The sequence below is a fragment of the Schistocerca serialis genome, chromosome 7, assembly GCF_023864345.2.
Source record: "Schistocerca serialis cubense isolate TAMUIC-IGC-003099 chromosome 7, iqSchSeri2.2, whole genome shotgun sequence".
NCBI lineage: Eukaryota > Metazoa > Arthropoda > Insecta > Orthoptera > Acrididae > Schistocerca > Schistocerca serialis.
The window spans coordinates 43649119-43674552 of NC_064644.1; the positions used below are offsets into that span (position 1 = coordinate 43649119).

General features: G+C 44.4%; 1 protein-coding gene across 8 annotated transcripts in view; it reads left to right on the plus strand.

Moving 5' to 3' along the window:
• Positions 1 to 25434, plus strand: part of LOC126412823 (AT-rich interactive domain-containing protein 2-like) — a 323653-nt gene that overhangs the window by 134732 nt on the left and 163487 nt on the right. For all 8 annotated transcript variants that reach the window (XM_050082643.1, XM_050082642.1, XM_050082640.1 and 5 more), the window contains exon 4: positions 19712 to 19863. In XM_050082643.1, coding sequence (XP_049938600.1) covers positions 19712 to 19863 — 152 coding nt within the window. The remainder of the gene's footprint in view (positions 1 to 19711; positions 19864 to 25434) is intronic.

A 25434-nucleotide genomic window follows, 5' to 3' on the forward strand; every position in this document is an offset into this window, starting at 1 on the left:
TCTGCTCGACCATTTGTAACATTTCATTTGCAGGCTGACCAGGGCATATGTCCAATCTGGAGGTGATGGGTCGGCTTTTTCTGTAATCCTAAGGGGATTGTGGTTAGGACCTTGCTGACTTGTGACTTCTCCCTGACAGCTGGTACTCTCCAGTACATATAGGAAAAAGAAAACTTTATAAAATCCTTGCAAAAAGCAGGATTTTGCAGAGTAGTGCTAAAGGTGAGAGCAGGAAATGACCCATTGATAGACCTTCATTCGGCTCCTGAAGCAGAAATGCCTGAACCTTAAAACAGTTTCTTGGAGTGATTTTGGAGCTAACGAAATCGGGGATCGACTGACACCGTCGTGGAGAGTAGGAGAGAAATCGTGTGTCCTCTGGAGGTGCGTATTGAGTTTTAAAGTGTTTATCATTTCGGAAGTCGGGATTTAGGAAAGCGTACGCTTACTGTAAAGCGCGTTCCTGTGTGCAGGTGTGAAATTCTACTGGGAAATTCTAGGTCTTCTAGACGAGTGTTGCAGTTAATATTGTATCACAACCACCTACTTCCGGTTGAGACCATATCGTAGGCCTTCTAGAAGGAACAGTTACCGCAAACAGGCGGGGAGGTCCCCTATTAGATCGCGCGCGCTTGGGCAGACGGGAGAAGCAGTTTAGATATGAAGGCGCAGGCATTTGATGATGGACGGGCTGTGCGGCCCCAGTGTCTGAGAAAGTTTAAGTTATTAAAGTATTTGCATTATTAAGATTTCGAGTTGTACAAAGTGTGGTGGAAGCGTTGCTCTAGGTTTAGAAGTTTTGACCGTATATTTGCAAAGCATCGAAAGCTATAAGTGGGAGAGAAAGAGGCGCAGTAGTACGCGAATGGTCGCCATTAATTCCACGTGGAAGTCTGAATTATATTAAGATGACCTTCGATATTATCGGATACTGGAAGAAATTGTATTGTGAAATATATATCCCTATAACCATAGAAAACTGCGTAAGTCGGTTCAGACATACGGTAGGATCAAATACCAGTTCACGTATCTGGATGTAATCGCCACCCCTTTTCTCTCATTAGTCCGGTATCCAAGAGAATTATTAAATAGTCTATAAAGGGCGATTCCAAGTTGGTGACGTCTTATTGATACCGACAAAATTAAATTTGTTTCTGTGGATAAAAGGCTCCTTCCACATTCTCTTTCTTCGACTCACTCTGTTGTCTTTAGGAATTGTTTTCTCGTTGACTCCATCAACCACATCTTCAAGATACGGTGTAACATCACATTTCGAAGGTTTCTTATAGCTCAATTTACGTTTAACCTAACCTAACCTAACCTAACCTAACCTAACCTAACCTAACACATTTTCCATGTTTCGCTCCTGAACAGAACTTTGTTTCACGTGAAATGTGTAGGGATGAAACGTAAACAGCCTGATAAAAGTGGAGCGCCCAGAAGACATGGTCTCTCACAAGGGAGAACCGCCTTATTATGCACTGAGCATATCGTAACGGTTTCATATGTGTCATCCGAGAAGTAGTAATGAATGCCTTGCGACATTCTGTGTCATCTCGCACCATTGGTCGGAGACTAACAGTCACACGAGGCAAATACTGTCCCATACGTAGGCTACTTAACATTAACACCCCAACTCAGACGTCTGTGCTTGCAGTGGTGCTGTAATCGGAAAGCATGAAATGCTGATGAATGGGCGTCGTATTATGTTAACGACGAATCGCGGTTCTGCACTACCTCGGATTATCATAGTCGACGAGTATGTCGGTAGCGTGGGGGAAATCGTAATGTTCCAATGTTCTGCAGAGGAACAGTGGTGTAACTCGTGGCGTCATGGAATGGGGAACCATCGGGTATGACTTTTCAAGTCACGGTTGGCATTACCTCTCGCGTAACATTTTTAAACAGAACAATACTTCTCCATGCGTGAGATGTGTACCTTCCAGTCGGCAGGTGTGGCCGAGCGGTTCTAGGCGCTTCAGTCTGGAATCGCGCGACCGCTACGGTCGCAGGTTCGAATCCTGCCTCGGGTATGGATGTTTGTGATGTCCTTAGGTTAGTTAGGTTTAAGTAGTTCTAAGTTCTAGGGGACTGATGACCTCAGATGTTAAGACCCATAGTGCTCAGAGCCATTTGAACCATTTCTTTGTGCCTTTCGACAGAATGTGATGTCGAGGTACCCCTGTGGCCAGCAAGCACCACAGATCTGCCTTCGATAGAACATTGTAGGATCAGGTCAGAAGAGGCGTCCTAGCGCCAGTATCTAGGATCTCCAGGAATAGTTACAGCAGTTATGGACCCGTTTGTCTGTGAATTTGACACCTTTATATAATCCTTGAAACAAGATGGCTTCTCATCTCAACCCGTGAAGTTTCGTTTCATTTCGTCTTCCGCTTCTAGATGTTTGACTTCTTTTTGTCGGGCAGGGTATTTTTGGAAGTTAGTTGGCGTTCATTTTCACTGATAACATTTTTGCCTCGCACCTTCCTTGCTACCACGCATTTCTGTATCTTCGTTCTTTATCTAATCAACTTCCTAGATAGCAGAATTCGTTCACCTGTTCGAGAGTCTATGGTCCAAGATATTTTTTAGCCGCCGTAGGGGCTGGTGTATCGAAATGTTGATAATAGAGGTCACTTGAAGTTTGTAGTGATCATTGTAATGTTCGAGGAGAAAGCCCCCTAGGCTAACGTGCTGTTCAGAACGACGAATACGGCTCGCTGTGCGTCAGCTAACAGGAATCTGAAAGTACTGGTGGCAGCTAACGGATCTGCCGACGCTCGGCGGCAAACTCAGCCACGGGAGTGCAGCACTAGTCTGCGCTTTGCGACTGTCGCGTGCCCCAGTAAACGGAGGAGCGCAGTGCCGGGACGCCGGTTGATCCGCGGCGGGGAACCGGCGCGGCGCAGCGCGGCCCTCCCCGACGGCCGACGGTACGCCACGGGGCAGAAGGCGGACGCTGCGTCGTCGCCCCCACAGTCGCTGCTGGGCGGCAGAGCAGCGAGCATCGGCCGCCGGCAGCTGCGTAGGGACGGGCGGGCGGCAGCGCCCGGTGACTCAGCGCCGCCTGGCGGTCCCGTTCTCCCGGGAGGTCCGAGGCTGTGGAAATATACACGGTTCGCCCTGTGTCGCAAGCATAACAACTTCAGAGGAAGCAATGGACACTAAACCACACCGTGATGTACCACGCCTCTCTTGTAGCGTCTGCCGCTGAGTTGGATGAGCATCTCTTCGACGCTTTCGCACTTACCAAACCAACCTGTAATGAAATCAGCCCTACTTGAATTTTTCTGCTTCTTCCGTCAGTCCTACCTCGTAAACCTCCCAGACGGAGGAGCATTGTCGAAGGAAGGTATTGAGAGATGCACCAATCGTCGGTGGACCACATTTTCTGAGGCTTCTTCCAATATATCTCAGTGTCGCAGCTGTTTTTTCCTACGATGAATGTTCCGTAATCGCCGCACTTGAAATCGCTCTGCACGCGTTCTTCCAGATGTTTGAAGGAACTGACTGTTTACTTCGATTATTTATTATGCAGTCGCGTAACGAAACATCGGTGGCTCTTTCCTTGTATTTGTGCTCAAAACTTTGCATTTGTTTATCTTCTGGGTCAACTGCTAAAACCTACACCAATTGTGGATGCTATATAGGTCTTCCTGAATTCCGCTACGATTTTCTTCCAGTGCGACGTCACCCGCGAACTTCCTTTTGGAGCTCCCTATGGTATCCACTATGCCATTTGTGTATAGTTATGACGCTATTAACACTCAGTTGCGGTAAGCCCGAAGCTGATTATACATCTGAAGATTTGTGCTTGTTAAGAACGACATGCTGTGTTCTGGAACTCTTCAATAAAGTCACATTACTGAAGCTCCGGAGGAAACTTTCACTCTGCATAAAGGTCATATTATCCGAGAGAAAACGAGTTCCAAACTTGTACGTATAACTGACGTCACAGATACTGCCCTCAAGTTTCGCGCCTCTATTCGATGAACTCCCTTGAAAACTGGGATGACCACCGCATTTTTCAAACCACTTGAGACGTTTCGTTCCACGAACGACCTACAGTAGACTGTTGTTAGAAGAGGACCAAGTTTTTTCTCATACTGTTACCTCAGAAATACATTTCACGCGAATCGTGGTGTGCGTAGATCAGGACCTTGCTCTGGAAAAGAAGATACTAATGTATCGAACATTGCAGGACGCTGTTCCAGAAATACCGGGAATCAGGTGGCACGAATTGCTGAGATAGAGGATCATGCCAAACGCAGCAAATTTCAACAAGCATTGCGTTATCTTCAGAGAGAAAATTTATTAACCAGTAACCGAGTTCGGGAAGGACGGAAGAAACGCCGGGTAATAAAAAAAGCTTCAATGTTTGACTATGCCACTGCGAAGGCATTCGTCGTACTTTAGTTGCCTGTAGGCCAGATGTATGTTTAATGACATTGGCTTGCTGTAGAGTTAATAACATTTATTAACTACAGCTTATTCAACATGACGAAAGGAACTAGAAAGTTGAGTTGTTATACAAGATCTTTTGTGGAAGCACTAGAACTATGCTCTGTTTCAGATGCGGTGGAATTGCATGTCGTGCGTTATGACTTCCTTATAGAATCTCAGTCACCTCCGTCAATATCAGTTATTGGTGCGTTTAACAGAGGACGTCAAATATGAAGTTTGGTATTTGTTTGCTGCAGAGTAGAGTCCCCATTTGAATGTGATAGTTACTCTTCCAAAACATTTGGAAAAAGTCTATCCACAAGCCATTGGCTAAATTAGGACGCTTGGCTTTTTCGTAAAGAAAACGGGCCCTATAAATTAAGTGAAAAGTGGACGAGGGAAGGAAAGGAAAATATTTCTGTTACTTGATTTGTGCTGATGAACGTTTCATCCGTCTGCTTACACTCTTACATGCGTCACAGCGCTCAGTGAAATGAAGATGTGAAGTTGCCCGCTTGCGTTATCGAGAGCGATTTCGCAGCACGACTGATAGCCTCTGACAGGCATTGTTGACGCAGCAGCAGCAGCAGCAAACGGCCGGACCGCCGGGAGCAATCGCAAAGCACGGCGGCGCGCTGGAAGCGGGATCTTGTGTGCGTCGCTGTAACTAGGATACGAGCGCACCTGACGCCGACAGGCTTCGTTTGCGGCGGCACGCACCAAAGCACCGGACAAGGCTAAAACGCGTGCTGAGTGCTTTGATGTGAAAGACGCTGCCTCAGATGCCTGTACATTATCACGGTATTCAAAAAGGTCTACACCAAATATTTTATAAATCACGCCCGTTGGACTTAAAAACTGAAAGCAATCTAACAACATTTACTGTCGAAAACCCTTCTACGCTCAAGTTCCCATGCACTGAATTGCCATCCCTTGTACTCGACGGTGCCGAACCGTACAGGTTCTGTTGAACTGTTCAGGCCAGCTGGCTTCCAGCAGCTTCCACCGATAATTTGCACGACATCTAAACAGGAAAACGATTCAAAGCCAATAGTTAAAAGCTCCATAAAAAACCACACATAAAGTTTTCCAAATGGATGTAAACAAATGGAATTAATTGGCTTTAAATAAACCTCGTCACATCTGCTTCGTTCGTCGAACACCACATACAGCTTGTCACTGGCGTAAAGCCTTTACCTACCGAACACATTAACAACACAAAACTAGGGGCACTCACGTGCTTCTACGCGCTGCGAGGGCTACCGGCCGATTTCTCGATTTCGCGAATTCCCAGCGGCTCCGCTGAAGTAACCCTTTCGACTCCAGTAACGGAAATGTGTTTGTGAAATCTTATGGGACTTAACTGCTAAGGTCATCAGTCCCGAAGCGTACACACTACTTAACCTAAATTATCCTAAGGACAAACACACACACCCATGCCCGAGGGAGGACTCGAACCTCCGCCGGGATCAGCCGCACGGTCCATGACTGCAGCGCCCTAGACCGCTCGGCTAATCCCGCGCGGCCAGTAACGGAAATCAGTCACAAGACATTTATAGGATTCTGTAAAAATCAGGCCTTTATCAGTCTGGACAGAGCCCCTGTCTCCCAGATACCGCCTCCCCGGCTCAAACGACCACAATTGCGAACAGGACGAGCATGATCAGCAAGTATTATGTTACATCCTGTGGGCGAATGTTGCACCCTAGTCGCTGATTGACTAAATCCGGTAACGGCTAGCGGGTGAGGTGTTACGTGAATCGGCGGGCCAGGGAATAAGCTAGACACTGATTAGCCAAAACATTATGGCTTCTGCCCTCTGCGTGTGGTAACGCGCTAAGTATATATACTGGGCAGAGCCCAGTTGGGAGTCATTCTAGCGACAGTGCGAGGCGCAAATGGGGAAATTTACCTACAAGAGCGACTTTGACAAATGGCAGATTGCTGTGGCCCTGCGCCTACCAACGAGCACCTTGGAAACTACTAAGCTGGTCTGCTGTTATAGTACGGTCATGAGCCACTATGGAGAGTGGCTGAATAGATGGTGAAACCACGACTAGGCGACAATGCGATGGAGCCCACGCCTCATTGTAGAACATGGGGGTCTGAGGCTTGCCCGCTCTGTAAACTAGGATTAGGTGAGAATGCTGGTGCAGACACTAGTGTTTCGGAGCACACCATTCAGCGCACACTGTTGAACATGGGGCTTCGCAGCAGACGACCCGTACATTTTCCCTTGTTGACCCACCAGCATCGTCAATTAGAACTACAATGGACACGTAATCATTGAGACTGGACTGTAGATCAATGTAAACGTAGAATGCGTCTTATGGCCAGGATATCGCAAGATTGTCTGACCGCCAGGATTTGGTAATCCATTTAGCGGTTCCCAGGGTACACGCGTTCCAAATAGTCATGTGATCCAATATCAACTCCGCAAGAAAATTAAAAGGCTTGTACATTGCAGGCATGCCGATCACAAAATCGAGGAAGCTTGGTTACGTCGGCAGCTAGGTATTTGCAAAAAGAGGTACGTCAATTGAACAGCCAGAGGAAATCCTAACGGAGGACCCAGACGTAGTGGGAGAGTAATTCTCAAACGGAAACTCCAACCAAACGCCATGATACCGATGGTTCTCTGTTACACCTAAATAATAAACTCGGCGAAATAAAACTCAAAATACAGTTTTGAAACACTGCACTTGTAATCACACATCAAAGAACGTGGGGGTAAATTTTGATAGAACTCTTTCAGACGGGATTCGACGCAGACAGCCGAAAAATTGAAAACAAGGAACATCATTCAAAAGCTATTTTGTACAACCTGGGAAACATCAGCACCCACCCTAAATTCTTCTTGTGCCCCAGTACGACTAATCAGCTTAGATGCTCAAAAAATAATGACCAACTAAATAACGTCGTGAGAATGATCGCTGATTTTATCAGATCAACACCTTCGGACCGGTTGCTAATACTAAGCCATATTCCACCCCTCAACTACGACGCATAAGTGCTCTCACGAACGAATACAAAAAGATCATAGATGGTAAAAATCTACCAATGCGTCAAGATATCGATGATACGAACCATAACTGACTCCGCTCTAGACGACTGCCAACGACAACAAAGGACGTTGTGGAAGATGAGTTCAACCTTGCTAATGTGTAGACTCCAGAATGGACTGGACAACAAAATAATTATATACCGTGTATTACTCAGAAATCACCAAGATTTTGACTTGCTACGCAAAAGAAGGTCAGTGCTAAGCAATTTAAAGACTCAAAATGGAAGATGCCCATGTTTTTTACATAAAGGGGAGAGCAACCATCCCGGTTGCGAAGGATCGTAGACCATCAACACGTCACTGAGGAATGTCCCCCAAGATCACACGAAGGTATACCATAAGTCTTCCTCCTGACGACTCGAAAGTCGAAAAAATAAAGAAAATAAAATAAAGAAAGAAAGCTTCACATGTTTATTACAAGACTTTATATTGTAAATATTGTGCTCTACGCTGTGTAATTTTTGTCAATATCTCAAAAAGCCATAAGATAAATAAATAATAATAAATTGTAAACGTGTTATCTGTTCGGGCGAATCACATTCCTTGTTATACCAGGTCGTATAGACTAACGGCTGCTCGAAAGATGCACCACGACACGGATGCAGACGGCTGGGGGCGGTATTACGCTGTGGGTGACATTCACCTGCGCTTCCACGGGACCTGGGGTAATAGTCGAAGGCTCCCTGATAGCTGTAGAACACGTGAAACATTGTGGGCCTCCTGTATTTCTTCATGGTTGATGTTTTCCCCGAGGGCGATGACAACTTCCAGCAGGCTAATTGTCAGTGTCACAAGGCTAAAATCGAGCCACAGTGATTTGAGGAGCACGATAGTGAACTCAAGTTAAAGTCGGGCCCACCAAATTAGTGTGGTCGGAACACGATGGAATACATTTGGAAGATTACCGGACGCAAGCTCGGCCTAAACAAACCACAGCCACTAATGTACGAGAATTGCCTCACCTGCGTGTAGACATTTGGTGCTACATAACTCTGGAAACTTACCAAGGACTTGTCGAATCCATACCGCTCTGCACTGCTGCTGTATTGCGTTCCATAGGTGCACAAGTACGCCGTTAAGCAGTTTGTAATAATGTTTTGGTTTATCAGTGTATGTATCACACAGAGAATATTCTTTACGTTGCTTGCAATGTTTGGACTAATGTTACCCTATTCTTGTGCAGCATTTTAAGGACGCACTGAAGACAGTGCACCGCTGAGGACGCTTAAAGCTTTCCTTTCTATGGTGGTGTGCTCAGTGTAGAGGTTAACTGCAATCTGCATACTCGCCAGCCGCCCTGACCACGGCTCCAGTTTCGCCGCTAACTTTGGGGCATGTGCTGTTAGCTGTTACACGCAGCGCTCGCCGTAGTCCATAGCAACGCGATACTCGTTTGAAGAGTCGACGCGCAGCTGTGTTTTCACGAACACAAGAAACCCGAAGCATCCTTGATTTGGCGCCGAAGGTTGCATACACAGTAGACGCCACCACAGAAATTGACACGTCTGTAGCCGCACTCCAATATTGTAACAACTTTAGGCTTGCAACTGTGTGAAAATATGAGCGTACAATCTCATACTGATGACATACTTCATATTGCGCTGCTGAGTTCACGACTCGATCGATTATTCACGACCTACGAAATTGTACGCAGACGTTAGGTAAACGAAGGCTGTAGTGAGAACATACAACTTGCAGAAAAAATTGCTAGTCCTACGCAGATATCACCTAGCGGAGTAATGATTTTGATTTTTCTTGATTATTGATCATTTTCTTTATTTGCTGCTTATTTATTTTTGGTCGTCAGGAGAAAGGTCCTTGGGCCAACTGGTAATCTAACATCTGGCATATGTATTTTCGGTGTGCGATTAATCAGCACACGCACGAAGCCAGTTGAATGGGAATGATGTATTATTCAGAAATGAAGTTTTATATCCGAGTGCACTCGTGTATCCTGTAGACATGCTAAAATCCACGGACACTAATTTTGTTGCACAGTTCTGGCTATGTTTAGTTTATGTACACGCAAGTGAGATATTTCTAAGCTGAAAATTATCAGTTCCTCCCTCCTGCTGTTGGGACCAAAGCGCATCAAATACTTCTGCGAAAGAGTAGTCCACATTTGAATTGAAGCTTATAAAATTTCTTTGCGGTTAATAAAAATGTAATATGTAATTCATAGATAAAAATGTATGTAGTGTCGTTATCAATATAAAGTGAAACGATTGCGGTATTTACTAAAGCAAGCTACAGAAGGGCGGACTCTCGAATCCTCCTCTTGACATGAGAATTAATTTCGATCAGTCTCTCCGCTGTCTACGTTATGTTCTCTGTTGCTTCAACCGGTTGTCATACGTAATGCTTAAGCTACGTGCTAGTTAAAAATAATACGAGTTGTCACGCCTTCAATAGCACCGTGCGTTTTGATTCTGTCCAGTTTTGCCATACCAGGACAAAAGTTATTTCTCCATCAGCTATCAATAGCTGTTATGTTCGCAGCTAGTGAATTATTAATTAGTTATTTCATATCTTGGGACAATAAAGTGTGGCAATAGGCTTAAGTTCCTTTAAGTAAGACTTCGAAACGCGATGTTCAGTAAAAGGCAATCTTTTTCACGATATAGGATATCTTGTCTTAATTTATTCGTTACCATGGTTCCATCATCCAAATCCACTGCTTCATTTAGTGTGTGTGATTTTATACCAGTTTCAGTTAACGGGCACGTCACAGAATTACCAGTCTTCCTAGCATTGCATGCAGTGTTTTAGGATTATGTTTTACACATGTTTCTACATTATGTGATCAAAAGTATCCGGACACTCCTGAAAACATACGTTTTCCGTATTAGGCGCATTGTGCTGCCACCTACTCCATATCAGCAACCTCAGCAGTCATTAGACATCATGGGAGAGCAGAATGGGGCACTCCGCGGAACTCACGGACTTCGAACGTGGTTAGTTGATAGGGTGTCACTTGTGTCATAATCTGTACGCGAGATTTCCAAACTCCTAAATATCCCCAGGTGCACTGTTTCCGATGTGATAGTGAAGTGGAAACGTGAAGGGACGAGTACAGCACAAAAGCGTGCAGGCCAACCTCGTCTGTTGACTGACAGAGACCGCCGACAGTTGAAGAGGTTCGAATGTCTAATAGGCAGATATCTATCCAGACCATCACTGGCCGGCCGCGGTAGCCAAGCGGTTCTAGGCCCTTCAGTCCGGAACCGCGCTGCTGCTACGGTCGCAGGTTCGAATCCTGCCTCGGGCATGGATGTGTGTGTGATGTCCTTAGGTTAGTTAGGTTTAACTAGTTCTAAGTTCTAGGGGACTGATGACCTCAGATGTTGAGTCCCATAGTGCTCAGAGCCATTTGAGCCAGACCATCACACAGTAATTCCAAACTGCACGAGGCTCCACTACAAGTATTGTGACAATTAGGTGGGAGGTGAGAAAACTGTGATTTCTTGGTCGACTGGCTGCTCATAAGCCACACATCACGCCGGTAAATGTCAAAACGACGCCTCGATTGGGGTAAGAGGCGTAAACATTGGATGATTGAGCAGTGGAAAAACATGGTGTGGAGTGACTAATCACGGTACACAATGTGGCGATCGGATGGCAGGGTGTGTGTATGGCGAATGCCCGGTGAACGTCATCTGCCCGCGTGTGTAGTGCCAACAGCAAAATTCGGAGGCGGTGGTGTTAAGGTGTGGTCATGTTTTTCATGAAGGGGGCTAGCACCCCTTGTTGTTCTGTGTGGCACTATCACACCGCAGGCTTCATGATGTTTTAAGCACCTTCTTGCTTCCCACTGTTGAAGAGCAATTCGAGGATGGCGATTGCATCTTTCAACACGCTCGAGCACCTGTCCATAATGCGCGGCCTGTGGTGGAGTGGTTACACGACAGTAACATCACTGTAATGGACTTGCCTGCACAGAGTCCTGACATGAATCCTATAAAACACCTTTGGGATGTTTTGGAACGCCGTCTTAATGCCGACAACTTACTAGTAACGGAAAGGACAGTGTGTGCGTTCTTGAAGCGGCATAGCAAGTTATTGATAAGTCTCTTGAAGTTACTGGACTTTTGTTTGTGTGTGTGTGTGTGTGTGTGTGTGTGTGTGTGTGTGTGTGTGTGTGTGTGTGTGTGTGTGTGTTTTTTTTTTTTTTTCAAAATTATAGCAACACCAGAGGGAATTCTGCAGTTGATTAGATATTACCCGTTTATGGGAAAATAAAACATAAAAGAAGGTGTCATGAAACGTTTGTGACTTAATAACTGTGTCTTTGAAAAGATCAAAAGCTGCATCTTACGGCGTATTGCCCTCCATCTCTTGTGGTCTTGACATGTTAGGATTTCAGGACTGCTTTGACCCAGGAAACCCTAACGTCCGATAAATGCAGAAGGTATTTCGCTACAATTACACATCAAAGCAAGTATATACAATCTATTGTCTATTTGTCTGTGTAAACAGTAACATGCAGTGCTTGAACGCTAACCGAGCAGGAATAGTTGCTGCAAAGTTCATGCTCGATACAGTTCTGTGACAGTGACGTAGCATAGGCTAGGGAGCCTAGACCGAGAAGCTACAGTAGTCCCAAACATCTACGTGTACATATATAATCCGCAAGTAACCGATTCCGTTACGAAACGTACCGCTCGTCGTTGATTTTTTTTCTCTATACATTCCATTAAACCAACCTCATAAGGATCCCAGACTGACGTCCAGTGCTCAGGAATCGGTGCAACTGTTTCGTAAGCCACTTCTTTCGTGGATGAATTAAATATCCTTAAGACTCTTTTTGAGAATCTCAGTCTGAGACATGCTTTTCCTATTAATTGTTTTATGTGCTCATTTCACTTCCGATCGCACCGGATAGGTACTCCTAGGTATTTTACTATAGTCACTGTTTCCACCGACTTCCTTAAATTTGTGTGTGTGTGTGTGTGTGTTCTTTAGATAACACTTCTGGTGTGATTTTCTTTTTTTTTTTTTTTTTTGTTTATTTTTGCTTGGTCCGGGAGGAAAGAAGAAAATGTAGAAGCTGTCTCTAGTACGAAATATTTAGTGCTGCTGTACTAACGTGGCACAGCATTCCTGTTTGTTGACGCAACTAGTTAACACGCTCGCATTGATGCTGCTGAAATCATGAGAAATCTTCGAAAGTTGCCGTTCGGGATGACATGTTCAGGTGATTAGAGACAAATATCTTTGATGTGGTAAAAGTATGACACACGCTCACTCTCGTATCGGAAGCATTCACTCCTTACTTACCGTCTTTATATAATCTCGAATACAAATGGTTAAAAATACTTGCTCCTACTTATTGCCTCGTTAAGAATATGATAAGTTGGATAAATAAAATGCAAGGTGGTTCTTTGTACGTTACTGAGTGGGAGGATAAAGGAACAAAAGAAGGCCTGACGAGTGTGTGCTCGAGAATTCAACACTTCTAAACTACAGCACCTTCCATAATAGTGATGAATTGTGCTTTATTTTGAAGCTTAGACATCGCATTTATGTCGAGAACAAAGTCTCGTTCGAATGTCCACCACAGCTGCGAACACAATGACGCACACTATGGCTGCAATTGTTAATCACTATGCCCAACATTAATGGCGTTGTGTCTGCGATAATTCGACGAGCGTTTGCCTCCAAATGTGCCAGAGTTTGTGGTTTATCAGTGTAAACCCGGGCTTTGATGTTGCCTCAAAGAAAAAAAATCCATGAGTGTTTAATGACACGACGGTGGCGGCTGATTAACAAATCCATTTCTTGAGCCGATTCGGTCGCCAAACTTCTGCCTCAGCAAATCCAGCGTAGAATCAATCAGCTGTGTGACGTGTAGCACAATCGTGCCGGAACCGCATGTTTTCAGTATCTGTGGCAAGTTCTGGCCACAGAAATTCGCATAACATATATCTCCAGCGGTTGCCGTTGAAGATAACGGTTCTCCTCTCGTCATCTCGAAAGGATTAATGTCTAATAACGACGCCACGCGATGAACCGCAGCACACTGAGTTTTTCTTAATGCAATGGCACCTTGTGCTATAGTTGTGGGTTCTCGTTCCAATAAGGACAGTTTTACGTATCGACGAAGCCACGAAGATAGAAAGTAGCCTCGTATGAGGTGATTTTTCCACAGAAATCAGGATTAGTTTCCAACTGCTGTACGGTCCAATCAGCAAACTCGCTACGCAATGTGTGATCGTTTGGCTTCAATCTTGAGTCAGTAGAACTGTGTATGGATGCAGGCCCAAATCATTTCGCAAGATTCGCCAAGTTGATGTCTCAGACAGCCGTAACTGTGAAACTGACATATTCTGCTCTTCGCTAATATTGGCCGCAACTACTGCGATATTGTCCTCAATCCTCATTTTGCAATGTCTTCTTTGTGGCTTCTGGTCGTGTATAGCGAAATCCCGTTCAAACTTGGCAACAGTGCGGCGTATAGCCCGAATGGAGAAACGATGATGACCCAATTCTCTGCCGAGCAAACCATGAGCCACCATAATTGAGCTGCCACATTGTTAAATTTTTTAACGATTTTTTAAAGATTTAGGAAGTGTAAGTCGCCGCATGATGAAACTGCGAATTGTAGTGGATAGTCTTACACCTGGTAGCGTACAAAAAATAAATTAGGAACCGAAATTTACAATTGTACAAAGTATCACTCTTAATGAAAAAGCCTTTATATGCTATTTTATTCGTACAATGTTGGGCGCTGGATTGTTCGTTAGATCTTACACGTTCCTTATTCTGTCTGGTATCGTCGCCCTACGTAGTCACCCTTGGTGGAAAAAAGATCTGCTTTTGGCAGTAAAAATGCTGCTAATTGCGGTGCCACGTCACAGTTCGCCCGCTATTAACGAGGAAGGGATGAATAGTTTCTCAGCGTGACTTGATTAAGCATAGCACTACGAAAGAAATATTGTAGACATTTAATACGGACGCTCCATGTTGGCGGAATAAATATCAAGGATATTTATTAGTTGAGCTGCACGTCTTGCATAGTGTTTCGAGGATACATTTTCGTGTGAAAACTTGCGGGATTCAGTTTTGTCTACACACGATCTTCTGTATCCGCTTACATCCTATGTGCACGAACGTATCAGCTGTGTTCCGTATGTTCATCCCCATATTATGTTCGTTCACCGGGTGCCTAATCAATGAAAATGAAATCAGGAAACGACGTTACAGTCTTCAGGAACTGAATTTAACAAAAAAGAAAAAAAAAAGATGAATTAACGTTATTAGTCCCACTACTGTATTCCTGAATGTGCGACAAAATGTTTCCCATTGCCCCGCGGCACAGATAGTTAGGATATTCCGTAAAGACTTGCTTTGCGAATTGCCGTAAAGACTTGCTTTTTTTAGTCTCGACGGCAGTGTTGTTGAATAGACGCTTTGTGCCTTTCAAAAATCTTCTGAATGGGCCTGATATTAGTATCCATGTAGCAATAGAATTGTGAAGCTTGTCTTGCGTCTCCTGTGTTGTTGCCAAAGCCGTCAAATGATCCTGCTTCTTTTCTTTCTTAAAGGGTTTGGAATGTTTGCTGTTACGTCCTCTTCACCGGCGTCTCTGTGATTAGTTGCTAATTGATCTCTCCACCTCCTTCTTAGTCTTCTTGTTGATCTTTTCCCTATTGGTCGATAATTTATTACCTTCTTGGGCGTTCTACTACCATTTATTCTTGTGATTTCTGCTTAAAGTGGCCTCCTTTTTTTTTAGTCACGGTAGCTGCTCACCTTTGACAAGTTGGTGATGCTCATGTCTGTGGAACTCCCCAAAAAAGTCTGAATATGGCACAAGGTATAATTTTTCAGAGATCTCCTTTCACAGGCTGATGACGAGTAGCGTGCTAATTTGGATTGATGAGGTGTGCATTTACTTCATCGTGCCCAGAGCATTCATCTTGGTCTTTGAAGGTGACTCGATGCATGAGAAGGTCAAGGTGATCTTGTATCACTGTGCTGTCAAGCCGTATATCTCCTTCTCGTGTTTTATACATATGCATGTGATTTGGACACACTTATTGCGTTACAACTCCAGTCCCATCTTTAGGGATAGTGGCAGTGTGCCCCTCCCCCATCTGTGTCAGCTGTGTGGAGCACCATTCCCCATGTTGACTAGACTGCATTGTTTTCAAACATAAAAAGAAATTCCAGGAACACAAGACCCATGACGCCTCACATATCAAGAGGCTAAGAAGAAAAAAGATTGCCTACACCCCACACATATAAAACTATGTATGCTACTGCTATGACGATGTGTCCTCTTTAGTGATATTGACATCACCCTCAGCGTCTTCTACATCTCGTCTTTGTTGCGCCCAACTACACCCGCTCCCCTGGTGGTTGGGGATCCTCCTCCTCCTGCTTCCCCCACAACCCCTTTGGGAACGTGGACTCCGTATTCGCCAGGGACGTCAGCCCCCAGCCAGAGAGGCAACACCGTACTCCGACACCCCTTACTATGTATAGGTCCCTCAGGATGTTCCCTTCCCAGGAATCTGCAGACCTGCAACCGGATGCCAGCCGGTTGCTCAAGGAGCTACAGGTTGCAGGTCTTCGAATTCCTCCTCTTTCCCACAATCTAGGGCAGACAAGCCCTCACAGAATATCATCTAAGGGCAAGAAGGCCAAGAAATTGTCTTTTAAAAAGAGGAAGGATCTGACAGGCAGCGTTCTGCTGTGTTCTATGGCCCCCATGCACGAAGGCCAAGAAATTGTCTTTTAAAAAGAGGAAGGATCTGATAGGCAGCGTTCTGCTGTGTTCTATGGCCCCCATGCACTCTTATACAGAACAGATGTGTGTTGTTGATGTCTCTTCACAACCAATGACAGCACGTGAAACTGAGGCGTGACTTGCCTTCTTGGTCTCTTAATACCCCTGCAGGATCCTGATAGCGTGATCTTCCACACAGCTGTGTTGTTACCTTGAGTCTTGAGATCTTTTGGCTCTGTCCCAGGGCAGTTTTCGCCAAGGCTGACAATTTGCTCTGCCAGGAGTCTGCTATTCCGTCAGCTTTTGCCCAGTGTCAACATCTTATCACCATTTTCTTCGACTTGGATAGGTCTTACGACACTACATGGCGTCATCACATACTTGTTACTCTCCATGAGTAAGGTCTCAGTCGCCAACTCCAGACTTGTGTCTGGAATTTCCTGTCTTGCCGTACTTTCCGGGTTCAAATTGGTGTTTCCCACAGTACTCCCCATGTACAAGAGAATGGGGTCCTCTAGTGCTCTGTATTGGATTTCTACTGTGGGGCCTGCAGTGTTACCCTCCCTGTATGCTCTATTGCTCCTCAACTGTGGGTGGTTTTCAATGCCTACTGCAGGGTGCCATACGAAAGGTGCAGTCCTGGCCTCTCACTCATGGCTTCTGGTTTTCCACCGCCAAGACATGTCATTCACTTATGTTGGTATTGTACTGTCCAGAACGCGTACCACGATGACCAAATGCTCAATATGATGTAGTCTTATCATTTTGTGGTATTGGTTTTCAATGCCCAATCCACATGAGGTCCCCATCTTTGCCAACTTAAATAAACGTACTGGTCACATCGAAGTACTCTTCGTTCTCTTAGTAACACAAGCTGGGGGCAGACTGCTGTATACACTTTACGGCTCTACAAAACTCTAATCCCATCACGCCTTCTGGTATTGTGGATGCTGGACCCAGTATATTTTTGTGGGGCCTATGACGCCTGCGTTTTGGACCAGCTCTTTGAACTGCCTACTGACGGAGGCTGGTGTCCCTCCCTTACAGATCAGGTTCCAACAACTTCTGCTCAAGTATGCAATACACATTAGATGCGCCCTGAGCGTCCGAACAGCTGCGTTCTTTCTCATGGTAGGGAGATAAACCTCCCGTAACAGGGGCCGAGGTCTGGAGTCACGATCGCTGTTTGCATTCAGTCTCCCCAACTGTCGCCCCTTGTCTGAGAGAAATCCCGTGTTCCCCTATGGTGTGTACTCCGTCCTCAGATCTGTCTCGTCCTCTCGTTTGGACCGAAAGACTCTATAGAATTCTGTGGTTTTTCCCCATAGAACCTGTGGTTTTTCGCCACTTGTTCCTGAACGTTTTTGATGCATTTCTGGGCTCAGACATGGTATACACTGATGTCTCAATGGTCGATGGACGAACCGACTTTGCCTTCACAATGCAAGATACAGTGAACTACGGTCCGTGCCCAACGAATGCAGTGTATTCACTGCAGAATTGGTGGCCATTACTTGAGCCCTCAGCCAACTTGATTCTTGCACTGACGAGTCTTTCTTAATCTTAAATGACCCCTTGAATAGTTTTCAGGCTGTCGACCAGTGCTACCACTGTTTGTGACTATCCAGGGTCTCCTGTATGACCTCTACGGTGCTGGACGGTTGGTCGTCTTTGTATCGAGCCCAGGTCAAGCTGAGAACCCAGTGAATAAACATGCAGGCCAGTTGACCAAGTTGGCTGCAGGATGCCTACTTTGGAGATGGGGGTACCGGAACCGGACAGATGTGAGAGGCCTGGAATGCGGATTGGTGTGCTGTGGTTTCACTGAATAAATTGCGAACGACTGTCCTGTGTTGGCTTCGCATTGTCCACACTTGGGTGATCCATGACCACTTTCCCCTATGTGAGGATCCACCTCACTGTCGGTGTGTGGTGCCTGCCTCTCGGTGGCCACATCGTACTGGACTGCCCAAATTTGCCCGCCTTGCAGCGAAACATTAAACGTGCTGACATGCTACCTCACGTGCTAGCGGACGACACCAAACTCACTGACTTGGTTTTGTGTTTCTCCCGTGAAAGTGGTTTTTACTCCTCTCTACGATGTAGACTAAATTAGTCTCGTCGGCCAGTTGAGGGATTGGAAGGGTGACCCGTCACCTGCTCTGACCCCAGGGACTGCCCTTGCACGATGGTTCGGCATGCCTCCTGCCCTTCCCATCTTTTTAAATCTTCTTATTCTTATACAGCTGTCGTTGGTTGACAGACTCGTTCTCATTGTCCTCTTTCATGAGATTTTATCTTGTCCGCGTAGCAAGTTTTCCTGTGGTAATGGAGGGTGTTGTAGCACCGGTCGGATGCAGTGTGTGTGTGTCTCCGGTCGTATAACGTGCTCTGGGGGTTTCTAGTTGCTTTCTGGGCGGGTCAGCTTTCTCATCTTCAACCTTTTACTCCTCTCACATTTCTACCTGCTTCTGTGCCTTGGCTTTCTTGATTCTCGGATACGATCGAATCCATTGGGATTTGTCTTTGTGCCTTTTTTCTCTGGTAACTATTTCCGGTCTTAGACATAAAAGATTAAGGAACCGATGGCCTCGCAGTTGGTCCCTTTAACCCCATCAATCCGTCTATATATTCTTGTGATATAAATATCTCCATTAATTTTTGTATGCTTTGATCTGTTTGTTCATTTATGATTTTGGCTTCTAGTTCTTGTGCGATTGTTGTAATCCTGATCATGTCAGATAGTTTATAGCCAGCTGCATTGTCTAAAATAGGTTCAAACAGATCTTGCAATAATTATTTTTTACGTAGTTGGTAAGCTCTGTTCGTAAACAGCCGGATCCACGTGGCAGAGAATTGAAATTCATATTCCTACCTTTCACTATCGTAAAACTATTTCATGTCAGTTATTATGAATAATATAACGAAGTTTGCTCGGGATGTTGTCGAAATAATATACAAAAAGTATATCCGTAAACGGGCGTGGTAATCGGGCACGTTTTCCACAGGGCCCCAGAAATGCGTGTCCTCGCCTCGGAGAGATTGTAAAGGAAGGCAGCTTGGACTGACATCGAAATGATCGAAAATGATACCGAGCGAGGTGGCGCAGTGGTTAGCACACTGGACTCGCATTCGGGAGGACGACGGTTCAATCCCGCGTCCGGGCATCCTGATTTAGGTTTTCCGTGATTTCCCTGAATCGCTCCAGGCAAATGGCGGGATGGTTCCTTTGGAAGGGCACGGCCGACTTCCTCCCCCGTCCTTCCCTAATCCGATGAGACCTGTGACCTCGCAGTTTGGTCTCTTTCCCCCAAACAACCCTAACAACCGAAAACGACTACACGATTACTGGAAATCGGCAGTGCGTGCGAAACATTGACTGCAGTAAACGTTAAGTTTTTCTTAAAGGAGTATCGTGGTTTTTGGGCATGCTGTAGAGAGTGGTTTTTGGTAACTCGTGCTGCTGTGCGCAGGTACCTGGACCGGTACGAGAAGCGGCACTACCTGGGGGAGGACGTGGACCGGGACGGCACGGATGACGAGGAGACCCGCCACCGGCGCTGGTCCGCGCGTGCCCTGCACTCCGTGCCGCTCTCCTACAACCACAACCAACACAACGTGTCTGGTAAGTCAGCAGCCGCAGGAAGCCATGGCGCCTCAGCTACACCAAGTGCAAGAAGACTACTTTTCAAAAAGTTTGTTTAATACGCTGTTTTAAGACAGTATCAAGATTTTAGTGTTAGATAATGGACAGTCAAATGAAAATCATATAGATGGAACAAAAGTTGGTAAACTGTTTGGTATTTCAAAAGTAATCACCATAACCGTTAATACATTTACTAGGATACAAGACGGTCACTGCCTTCGTGGAAAAATATTTGCTGTTACTTGTGAAACCAAGATTGTACCTAACCGTGCACCTCTTCGCCCGAAGCAAATTGACAGCCACAAATGTCTTTCCTGAGGGTTGTTCCAAAAATATGAAAATCCTATGGGGAGAGATCGGGACTGAGTGGAGGATGTGTAAGAGCTTCCCAGCGAAACATCTGCAGCGTAGTCGAGTCTCACAGTGGGATGAACGTATTAACAGTTATGGTGATTACTTTTGAAACAATAAACACTTTACTCACTTTTTCCATCTGTTTCCTTTCCATTTGACTGCTTTTTTATATATACTGATTGATTGAATCGGTAGAATATACTTGGTTCTTCACCTGTCTTCTCTGATCCCGTCTTCGGATTTCGTCTCCGGGAGCAACAAATAAATTAGGGTGTCGAATTATACGGCAGCTAAAGGCTCTGGAACAGATGAGCTCCTATCGCAGTAGAATGTTATCATCCCCGTTGACTATCTGTGCCAAAAGTGTGTAGAGTAGAAAAACGATGCCGACTGCCCAAGATATCTCACAGCAGATCCCAAAAAATACCAAATCTGTAGCATATTGGATAATTTGGGATACAGGAAAATTGCACAGCCAACATAGCAGCCCAAGAATCATGAAGGAGGAGGTATTGTGCTTCAGCCGTTCGCCCGCCCGCACGCTCTCTTATCATCGTAGGAAATTTATTTTATGTATTGCTGTTAAAAAACCAAGTGGCGTTGGTGGTTTGACGGGTAGAGCGCTAGTCTCCGGGCCTGGAATTCCAGAGTTCAATCCGGGACAGGAACGGGGATTTTTTTCTCATTCTAGCCGCTCTAAGACGACCCTAGGTCCACTCACTCAGGCTGCAGTCAAATCTTTCCCAGTGGTAAAGGTGGCCGAGGCGATGGGCCCGCCACCCTCCTGCTCCTCCTCTTCCTCCTCCTGCTGCTGCTGCTGCGAAGGAAGACTACACTCGCTTACGCCACAGACTTCGCCTTTGACAAACTAAACCTACATCTTATCACCTAATGCATGTTGTTTGACACCAAACCTAATTGTACAAATATTAAAACAAGTTGACATCATAATTCGATGTTGAATAAATTTGCTACAGGTAGAATAGTCTATCCTAAGAACCGACCGATCAATCCCTTAAAACTAAATGTCGCTATTATGTTACTTCGACTGTGTGTGTGGTTTGAGGTTCTCGGGCGCCAAAAGTTGCTTCGAGTAGATGTGCTATTTTACATATGAATTACGTATGACTTGGTATTCTTGGTGCAACTGGTGTCGTGGTATTTAGAATAGATGTTTAAACATTCAAGAAGACAAAGTGTAACTGCTCACTTGTAACACCCCACTGTATTACTGAAACAAAAATAGTCAAGAATTGCGTTATCAAGTTCACTGTAGTTCTTCTGACACTAACTTGTTTCCTTTTTTTGAGTTCGAGATGACCACCATGTCATCAGTCAAGTTTTCCTGGTATCGTATCAGTGACTCTGCACCATTTACAGTGCGCCTCCCAGTATCAGACACCACATCCCCACTTGACTCGTAAGTAGCCACTTCTTCTGGAATTCTCTGTGGGAGAACACGGTGTCGAATCCTCTCCCACAGTTACACTCACAAAAACACTCTTTTTTTTATCAGTTCTTTTCTCACTGATCTGCCGCAGGCTCTTGACTACTCGCATCGTTGCAAAAGCCACGCCTCGGTCTTGTCATAAGTCGCAGTGGTGCTTCTTCTTCTTCTTCTTCTGCAGCGGTCGTTAGAACTTTCTGGTGTCTGTAATTCCTGAAGAATTGTTTTGATTGCTACTGACTTCACTTTCTGCCTCCAGCCTTATGGTATTTTATATTAATCTTGCTTAACTTTGGATGTATTACCAAACAGCTGTCGGTTTTCTTCATTACAGACTATCTGATTTCTGCATTATCTGACCTTATGTCCACTCTAGAACTGTTAATATTTTTAAAAATAACGGGAGTCCGATATGTCGATATTATTGTCGTTATCTCTGTGTATCGAAAGATAGCATCCTTGTATCGACGGAAAAAATATCAACGTATCAGCCTATAAAATATCACTGCCCATTGTAAATATACTGCCTGTTTTAGAGCTGCATATTTAAGTTCAAATGGCTAAAATGGCTCTGAGCACTATGGGACTTAACATCTGACGTCATCAGTCCCCTACACTAACAACTACTTAAACCTAACTAACCTAAGGACATCACACACATCCAAGCCCTAGGCAGGATTCGAACGTGCGACCGTAGCAGCAGCGCGGTTCCGGACAGAAGCGCCTAGAACCGCTCGGGCACAGCGGCCGACTGTATTTAAGTATTGGTTTATTATTAGATATTATGTACATCAATACGCTTATCCCCCGCAGAAAACGAATTGAAAGGAAAACGATACACGTTCACGCATGGCGATAACCGTTTTGCTAACAATGGTTACTGCATTTAAGTGGCACAATGAAAGGTGTACGATGGGTCTGTCGTTCGATTTCGTCACATATCGGATTTGTTCGGAACATTTCATGTCGACTTGACTGGTTTTTTCATTTATGCAAATTTCAGGCACACAGCAGTTGTAGTGTCAAAATTACGTTGCAGTTTCTGTGATTACGTCCATTATAATTATCCGGGCTGTTATGCCGTGGTCGGTTGAAGAATTCTGAGGAGAGTCCCTACGTTTACATTTTAGTTTCTGTGATTACGTCAGTATTTCCCATCATACGTCTCCGCCCACCGCGAAGACCAGTCATTTAGATTTTTGTTCATCATTTTCAGCGACTGTTTTTGAAGAAATAGCGCACTGGTTGCATTAAAAATGGTTTTTAACGTATCTGGTGTGCTATTTCTTCACATCGGAAATCTTGTTATACCATTCTCACCGCCACCCCCCAATGCACTCGGACTTATTCTTTGTGCCACCAATTCTATGCTTAATTTACACATTCAAAGAGAAAGACTGGGCGTGATGGAAGCTCAAAAAGTAGTAGGAAAGACTCTTTCACATCACGTTCTACTGCAATTTGAAAAGAATTTCAAATATTTTCTGAACATTGCGAAAAAAATATAGTATAAAATAAAAATATCGCGCTCGATATTCCCACTTCAGTAACGACATATCGTATGAAGAACCAGCATCGATATATATTAGTATAGTTTGGATAAAATATCGATGTTTTTCGGTAAGCATCTGTTCTTTTAATGATTTCTTCACAGTGATATTCCTGCCAGTATAGTCAGGCATTTTTGGTGGATGACCTCTGTGGAACCGAGAAAATCGCCATTATGTCATCAGCATATTATATGACACTATTACTGAACCAAGTATCTTTCCCTGCAGTTCCACTATATCACTGCAAATCCATTCATCTTATTGATACCTATTTAAGGAGTTAATGACATTTATTATTTTACATTGAAGTTATCTTCAGCACAAAACAGGTGCACATTGCTGCAACCAAAATTTTAATCACTCATCCAGTGATATAAAATGTCTGACAAACAGCAAAATAAAATCTGAAAACAGACTGAAAAAGTTTCTCCTTGACATCTGCCATGCCACACAAGAAATGCTATTGTTGTTATGTGGTGTAGGATAGGGATTACTAAGTTACAATTGTATAATGTAAAATGACTCTTTCCACATCATTATGATACATCGCATAGATGATCCATGGGGCATGGAACTAACAGCCACACCTATGAAGACAAGTGATGTTAACCAAATTACACAGTGTCCTCCTAAACGAAATGGGTAGTGTTTTGAAAAGAGCTTGTAAGATGAATATTAATAAAAATGACAGAAAAGTACTGGAATGTAATCCAATTAAATCAGACGATGGTGAAGGAATTAGATTAGGAAAAAAAGAGATCCTAAAAGTAGTAGACGCATTTTACTATTCGGAGAGCAAAATAACTAACAATCGTAGAAGTACAGAGGATATAAAACGTAGACTGAGAAACTTACTAACGTCAAATATAAATTTTAGTCATAGAAAGGGTTCCTTGAAGGTCTTTGTCTTGAGTGCAGCCAGCGTTGAATGGAAGTGAAAAATGGACAATAAAAGACTTAAGAAATGAGTAGAAGAGAATCTCTTTAAAGGTAGTGGTACAGAGGGATACTGAAGATTAGATCGGTTAACTAATGAGGTGTTACTGCACCGAATTGATAAGAAAATAATTTCTTCGACCGCTAAAAAAAAGGAGTAGCTGATAGGACACATCTTTAGGCATCAAGGAGTCGTCAGTTTGATATTGGAACTGTTTATTCCCGTGTGTGTGTGTGTGTGTGTGTGTGTGTGTGTGTGTGTTGTGTGTGTGTGTGTGTGTGTGTGTGTGGTGGGCGGGGGGGAGGGGGGGGGGGCGAGGTGAGTCTGTAGGAGACTCAGGCCAATCGCAGTAAGCAGGTTTAAATAGACGTAGATAGAAGTTGTTAACATGTGTTAAGAGGCTTGCGTAGAATAGATTAGCGTTGAGAGCTACTTCAGACCAGCCGACAGTGCGAAGACCGCAACAGCAGCCTTATGAAATTGTTTAGTCAAGACTAATCACCCTGAACCACTCTTCGGACGTTCTACTCACTACGAAACGTCATGGCTCTATGATTTAGTGATTGGATTGCAGTAATGGAGAGACGTCGCGGCGCTGAGTGTTATCATGTTTTTGAGGCGGATCCGTGATGTGTTTATACTAACCATTCACTTTATGCTCAACAACGTGGCATTTTCTAGCAATATCATCTTGCATGTTGTTTCCTCCGGATTCTCTTGATGTGTCCCAAGGAACTAAAACTAGTTTCTCCTTGCACGGCGACCATATAATTATAATCTGAAGAGATAATTGTAAATTTGCCAGGACTAAGACAGTCTGGCTTTCACACCTGTGCGTAAAGATGGAGATAATCAATGATATGAAGTCAGGTTTGTTTCTTTTTTATAGTGTTGTTTTCAAGACAGATACGGTATTGTTATTCCGTAATTCTTCCATCCTGTTTCACGAATTATGAGAAATGAAGCGAAGAATACCGCATTAATTTCAACCAACAACAGTTCCGTGTGTAGACGAGTGGGTAGTATTTGATTTTCTATAACGATCAAAATTCGTTACAGTCTTCCTCGTGTTAAAGTTTAATCTGTTGAACAAACTAACCGTCTTTACTCTTTCGCATGAGTCTTGCCATTTCGTCGTCAAAGCAAGCTAGTAGAATTGTATCATCAGCAAGGAGCACATTGCTTATTTTCACTTATGTCAATCGAAATACCGCCACTCCAGCTATCGAGTGCTGACCTTATTGGGTGAACCAGATAGAAGT